Genomic DNA, 7,808 nt, shown 5'->3' on the forward strand with positions numbered 1-7,808 from the left:
TGTTGTCGTGGTGGGTTTGAGATATTTGGATTATAACATTTGCAGGTTTGTCGTCCTGATCCTTGGAGCTTGTTGGAGCCGGGGATTAAAAAATTGAGAAGAAATGGTTCAGCAGCTCGTTGAAGCACAATGTTCGATGATGCCAGGTAAATTCACAGGAATCGCAGTGCTTTCTCAATTGGAATCATGGATTAGATCTTTTTGCTTCTGAGCGAATGAAAATTATATTGAAATGAGAAAATGCTTAAGGACCTAAAAGGTTTATCCGAGACAGCGATGCAACCAAAAGCACATTTCTTTTTATCAAAAACCAAAACCAAAACCACATTGACTAAGCAATAGGCAGGATATCTATTTCTAGACTAATCATAGGATCCTAATAAGGTAAAATGCATCTGAAACACAAAATCTATACAAGAAATCTTACAAAGAGCCGAGTACATCATGCAGCAAGAAATCTTGTCACATGCACATGTTGTATTTGAAAGGGGAAAAGAAAAAAAAAAAACACTGCTCGGCCACTCAGGTTTAATCTCCTAATCTCTTTACCCCTTATTTTTTCTTCTCAAAAAAAAAAGTCAAACAATCACCCATTAAAATTTGTTTTTTGTTTTTGGGTGAAAACCCATTAAATTTTTGTTGAGAGAGGCTGAGAGCACATGATCGATTACACGTTATGTTATTGTGGAGAAGTCATGCTTTTGTAAAATATCTGCAATTTTGAACGGGAGGACTAAGCATTGGTAGTAATATATGCTGGAGTAGATGTTTATTCGAATCTATAGACAACTCAGAGATGTTTGGTTGGTCGTCTGAACTTCATAAATGAATGCATGCTACTTGCACTAAATAAGGGAATCCATGAACATGAACTCGGAGTAGTGCTCTTCCATTACTAATTAATATGCATTAAGATTTGGGGCAAAGCTCAGAAGTCAAATGGATTGGGAATTCATGTAAGGAAGACAAGCCTCCACAGCTTTGGCTGGAATTCCCCATGGCAGATATCCTTGTGTGATAAGAGTTGCAGCAAGGCCACCTTACCTTATTCAGCTTCATCAACTGACTACTCATATGGCAGATACCCCTGTTTCTAAAGTGTTGCAGCAACTGGATTCTATCATTCAACTACTGAAAGATCAAGAGGTGAGGCTGGTCTCTGGTGTCAAGGAAGAAGTCAGCAAACTTTCTGCTACTCTTGGTGTCATCAGGGCAGTGCTTCAAGATGCGGAGGAGAAACAAATGAGAGAGAAAGGTGTGAAGGTATGGCTAGAGGAGATAAAAGATGAAGTGTATGATCTGGACGACATATTGGATGACTGGAGCACTCAGATTATCAAATCAAAAATTGAAGAAGAGCAAAAAAAGAAGAAGAAGAAGAAGATTAAAAAGGTTAGTACCTACTTGTCCTCTCCTTGCATTTGTTTGAATCACGTCTTTTCACACCATGATACCAGTCGCAAGATTAAGGAGATTAGGAAAAGACTAGATTCTCTTGCAAATGAGAAAGGAAAATACTACCTTGTGGAGGAGCATATGCATACTAGTGTTAAGGGGTTCCAAGAGGCACAACACTACCTGAAAAGTACCATGTCTACGACTAAAGATGATTTATCAGATGATGATGATGATCAAAATCATCAGATTTATGGACGGGATTCGGATAAAGACATCATAATCAGCAAATTACTAGGTGAGACTAGCCAACAGGGAATTGGCCTTCATGTCATCTCCATAGTTGGTATGGGTGGTCTGGGAAAGACTACTCTTGCTCAACTCGTTTTCAATGATATCAAAGTGACTAGTCATTTTGACAAGAGGGTTTGGGTTTGTGTGTCGAAGCCTTTTGATGCTATAAAGATTGCCAAGGCAATTGTTGAAGCCATTAATGGAGAGAGTGAAAGCGCCCTCCCACGTTCCTTGACATGGGAATCTCTTCAACTACATCTCTACAACTCCATTAAAGGAAAGAGATTTTTGCTGGTGTTAGATAATGTATGGATTGAGGATCACATAAAGTGGGCTGCATTGATGTTTTCTCTTAACTATGGTGCACTAGGAAGTAGAATTTTGGTGACCACACGCAGCGAGCAGGTTGCATTAACAATGGGTGCAATGAACCCCTATCATTTGCAGCCACTGTCCAATGATCAATGTTTCTTGTTGTTTAACCACCTAGCTTTTGCTGGAAGGGAGGAAAAGGAATTGAAACAGTTCAAAGAAATTGGCAAGGAAATAGTGAAAAAATGCAGGGGTGTTCCTCTTTCAGCAAAGATGCTAGGATGTCTCATGCGCTTGAAGAGTAGAAGACAGGATTGGCTACGCATCTTGGAGACAGAGACATGGAAATTTCAAGAAAGCATTCTGTTGCCAGCTCTTTTGTTGAGTTACTATGATCTTCCCTCACCTATGAAGTGTTGCTTTGCTTTCTGTGCTATCTTCCCCAGGGACCATTGGATACACAAAGACCAGTTAATCAAATTATGGATGGCACAAGGTTTTCTTGGAATTGATGGAAGAAAAGAATTGGAGCTTGTTGGTGCAGATTGTTTCAACAATCTTGTGATACGCTCATTTTTTCAGGATCTAAGGAAGGACAAGGAGGGGCACATATACTGCTGCAAGATGCATGATCTTGTTCATGACCTTGCACAATTTATCACTGATAAAGAGTGCTTTATCATAGAGATGGACAAAAGTGATAATAATGGTGATGAGTTGTACTACAATAAGAAGTTTCGCCATTTATCATTGGTATCAGGGGAGCAGGTCATGAATTCAATTCCAATATCCCTTCAGAGTGTCAAGAATCTGCATACTCTCAAACTCTTTGGGGAGATATCAGTCATAACTCTTCCTCCTATTTTATTTAATTATTTGACTTGTCTAAGGGCATTGGATTTAAGTAAAACCAAGCTTACTGAACTACCATCAGAGATAGTGAAGTTGATACATTTAAGATATCTTGATTTGTCAATGACAGATATCAAGGAATTGCCTGAGGCGTTAACTGAACTATGCAATCTGCAAACTTTGAAACTTGACAATTGTGAGTATCTTAGTAGACTACCAGAAGGGATTGGAAAGTTGATTAATTTGAGACATCTTGAAATTGAGAACACTGTCTGTCTCAATCGTCTACCTCGAGAGATTGGAAGATTAACTTCACTCCGGACATTAAGCAGATTTTTTCCAAGTGAAGGTTGCAGTATTGGGATATTGAAAAACCTCAATCTCATTCAAGGAAGGCTGGAAATAACTAGGTTAAAGAGAGTGGCCAACAAGAGTGAGAGCCATGAGGCAGGATTGAAGAATAAAAAGGATGTCCATAGCCTGGTGTTAGAGTTTTCAGATGATTCAGTTGGAATCATCAATGAAGTGGAGAAGATGGAGGGTGTGCTTCAGGGCCTCGAACCACATCCCAACCTGGAGAAGTTAAGCATTTATGAATACCCCAGTTTTAAGTTGCCAAGTTGGATGAATGATAATTCTGTCGTGTCTAATTTACGTTCTCTGTCTCTGTCTTGTTGCTGGAAACTTAGACGGTTACCCTCTGCATTATGGGAATTACCATTCCTTGAAATTCTTGAGATTGATCGCTTGCCTAATTGGGAGGAGTGGACTATGAGAATTGATGCAGAAGATAGAGTGGTTACTGGTCGAACTACTTTGCCATGTCTCCGTTGTTTGATCATCTCAAGTTGCCCCAAGTTGAAGACATTGCCAGCTCTTGGAAAACTAGAATCTCTTGAATCAATTAGGATCGAAGGATTACATGGATTAACACATTTGGGTAGTGAAATTTATGGGACTTCTGGGGATGGTGGTATGATGAAGGAAAGTTTTTTTCCTAAGTTGAAAGAACTCACTCTCTCATTTATGAGTAATTTGGCAGAGTGGCAATTGGGAGTCGAAGCAGTTGCAGAGGAGATTAAGATCATGCCATGTCTTCATATATTGAAGGTTTACAAGTGCCCTAAATTAAACATTGTACTCACTACTGGGTTACAGATGTTACCTGAACAGCTTTCAGTGCATTTTACCAGGATTAATAAGATAAAATGTAATGGCGATCATGATGAACTGTATGGAAGAAGTGAGAGAGACATCAATTTATTCCATGATCAGTTTAAATCACTTGAGCTTGTGAAACACCAGCAGATAATGCCTTGTCTAAGGAGTTTAGTACTCTGGCATTGTCCCATGTTAATTGCACCACCACATCACCTCTTCCAACCTCATCATCTATCACCACCACTGAGGAAGCTGGTTATAGGAGATTGTCCATTATTGAGTTGGGGGCTACAGCCACAATTGTCATCTCCTCCACCTTCATCATATGTTTTGCTGCCATTCCTCGAAGAATTAGAACTGATATACAATGCAGGATCTCTGTCAAGGTCACTGTTGTCATCAGAGAATAGACAGATATGCTTTGCCAACCTCAAGTCTTTGATTCTCACTGGTTCACCACATACTTCACTTCCCCAAGGTATAGGACAACTTTCCATGCTACACAGATTAACAATCTGGAGTTGCAGCAAAATAACACACATGTCAAAGGAGATACAACATCTGGCCATGCTTCAAGAGCTAAAGATCCTAAACTGTGAGATTCTTGGACCAAGATGTCAAGAAGGAGCAGAAGATTGGGGCAAGATATCACATATCCCCTCAATTATAATTGATGGAGTCTATGTTGAGCGCCAATGAAGGTAACCTTCTTATCTATTTCAGTGACTCGTAACCAATTAGATCTGTCCCCATCTACTTGATTTGTATTTCCATCTGATTTTCACATCAGGTGGTTGTCCGATTTCTAATTCTTGGGTTATTTAGTAGATACTCTTGAGTGAGCCTTACTGTATTTCCCCCTTTTAGCTGTATCTTAATTGCTTATGGCAAGAACAACTTTCCCAGCTTTTTGAGTGAGGAATTCATCCCCACCCCCCTTCTTTTTTCCTTGTGCATTTAGATTTGTTTAAAGCGCTCTAAAGTAAATCAAACTTATATAATTGTTGGCGAACTCACTCGAATGTCCTTATTCAACCAATTTACTTGATTGAATCCAATCTATGTTTAGATATCAATTTATGCAAGATTTCTTTCTCATTGATAGCAACTGATTTAACACTTAAATTGGAGAGCTTTCAAAGTTCAGTAAACAAGGTATGGTATCAGAATGTAAAGTTGAACCTATACATATGGATGGAAACCATAAACTGAATACAACAACAGCAACAATAAGCCTTGTCTCAACCAAATGGATTCTTGCCTTCCAATTAGTTCTATTTGAGCCCATGTTAGGTACAAAGCCTAAGCTATCCTTTCTCACCACTTCTTTTAAGGTTATCTTAGGTCTACTCCTAGCTCTTCTAGTTCCTTCAATCTGGAAACTTAAACTGAATATGGGATATATAAGGAGACTTATTGCTTATTGTTTGTTATTCTCTTTGTCTACCCGATCCATTGTTTGGTTTGGCTTGCGGTTGCAGCTTTCATGGACCAATGGACCATTATCAGAGAAAGAATCAAAGTTGAAAAAAACCGGAGAACCTCCAGCCATTAAAGAGCACATATTTAAAAGTAGATGTCATTGATTTGCTGCTTTTCAGCTACAAACTTCTGTGATTTTTTTTCTTCCCATTTTGTTTTGTTTTGTTTTCTGCCTTGTTAGATTACTATGGTTTGGCCATCCTTGGATTGGATATAGCTCCGTCAATCTAAGACAGTTTTGTTAAATCAACTCCATGGTGTGCAGAAAACTCCATCTGTATCAGTCTCCTGTGAGTAGGGATGACAATCTGAATTGTGATTTTTTGTATTTGTCACTTTTCCCTTGTCAAATATATCAGTTATTTCCTCTTCCAGGTATCCCTAGAAGACATTGATTGAACTTAATATAACATAAGGTGTTTTATTTCACTGCCTCGGAAAACAAACTGTTTACATGATGAATTATATGATTTACACTGCTCTAGTTATTTATATACTAATCAAGAGGAAAGCAGCTTAGACCTCCTCCCCGAAGTTGGTTTCCTAACCCAACTCTAGTTAGAGCTCGTGCCAACGCCACCCTTCAAGTGGGTGGAAACCGAGCGTTCATGATCAAGTCAACATATCAACTTATTTGCAAGCAAAGAGATCGAACCTACCCATGCTGTGAATAATATACAGAGGTGACCAAAGACACGTAGAATGTTATTTGGGGAACTAACACGGTTACGAAAATTCGGAATTTTCCATACAGATTTTGCGCTCGAGGAGTGGACAATCATCTTGTTGATACGGAATCCTGCTCGTCCTTCCCTGTCACCCTTTGCAAAACACGAACTCGACCTTGTGTAGTCGAGGTACGTCTCCGACGAGCAAGTTAGTACCAATGAGATATGATCACAACTACTCAATAGAGAATTCAAGTAATTGATCACCTATAATATGAATACCAACCGGGGCAGAGCTAGGATTGAATATTGGGGGGGCCGAAGAATGGGAGTCCAGATTGGGGAAACACTAATGCTTTTTCGCCACATATATTGTGTCGGCCTTTATAAGACCCATTGGGGGTCCCACCTATGAAATATTTTATTATATTAAAGATTAACCCACATGTATTTTGTAGGGCCCACACATATTTGACAAAAATAGATAAATTATTGATAATGATATTTTTTTTCAACAAAATATCAGTAAATTAAAGAATCACTACAAAAATAAATACACATGGCTTAAACCCTAAAAAGTCAGATGCAAACCATTTTTTTTGGATAATTAACTTGTGCCCCCTTGTACTTTGATTTTATTACTACTTTATCCCCTGTACTTTTTAAAATTTGTATTCCAACCTTTAACTTTGTCAACAATTACTAATGCCCCCTACCGTTAAGCTCTGTCAGTTTACTGATGATGTGGCATCTATATATTTTTTCAAAATCCCAAAAATAACCTTGTAATTATCTTTTTACTTATTTGTTCTTTTTTCAAGTTATAATACTACCCTTAATAGGATAAAAATTAATTTTAATTTCACTTTTCTTTTTTAAAAAGAAACCACCAAATAAAGGAAAGATGTGATTTTTTTTTCTCTAAAAATAAATCACCAAATAAAGGAAAGATGTAATTAAATAGAAACTAAATATTAAGAAATGTCAAATTTAATTCAAAGCTGAAAATTGAAAATCACCTAATATATGCTGACCATTATATATGTTACCAAATTTTCTATCAATTAGATCTTATATGCTAATTTGTTTGTAAAACTTCCATCATGGTGATTATGAAAAATTTAAGTGGAATGTGAAAGTTTCAACAATCATAAGTATGTGGTCCCACCAAATCCAAAATTAATTCTAAAATATAAGATTTTAAGGATATAATTGACATGCAATATAGTTTCTATAAATGAGGGTAATGCCATATTTTTTACTTCTAATTTTAAGGGCAAAATAGACATTTCATATTTGATGTTAACAGCTACTTAACACCTTTAGAAGTGAGGGGGCAATAGTAATTTCACAAAGAAGGGGGTTTGATTAGTAATAAAACCAAAGTATAATGGGGCAATAGTAATTATCCCCTTTTTTTTTTTTTTTTTTTTTTTTTAAATAAGAGATCTAAACCAGTGATAGTTAGTTACCTTACTAACTATTGACATTTTATTCACAATATAAAATCAAATAACAAAAATTGTAGAAGAAATAAAAAAGTATAAAATCAAATAAAGAATAAAAAATGAGAAAATAATTAATAATAAATAATAAATAAATTGAGAAAGAGTACCTAATTGTAGAGAAGATTTTTCCCCAAAA

At 37.0% G+C, this 7,808-nt stretch overlaps 1 protein-coding gene across 1 annotated transcript; it reads left to right on the forward strand.

The window, feature by feature from the left end:
• Window positions 1-956: 956 nt before the first annotated feature.
• On the forward strand, window positions 957-5,073 carry LOC149012177 (disease resistance protein RGA2-like). The gene has a single exon (XM_089159192.1). The coding sequence runs from the start codon at window positions 1,075-1,077 to the stop codon at window positions 4,711-4,713; it is 3,639 nt and encodes a 1,212-aa protein (XP_089015318.1). The 5' UTR covers window positions 957-1,074; the 3' UTR covers window positions 4,714-5,073.
• The last annotated feature ends 2,735 nt before the right edge of the window (window positions 5,074-7,808 follow it).

Source organism: Hakea prostrata, chromosome 6 (assembly GCF_041222555.1).
Source record: "Hakea prostrata isolate BN-2017 chromosome 6, UWA_Hpros_2, whole genome shotgun sequence".
Taxonomy (NCBI): Eukaryota; Viridiplantae; Streptophyta; class Magnoliopsida; order Proteales; family Proteaceae; genus Hakea; species Hakea prostrata.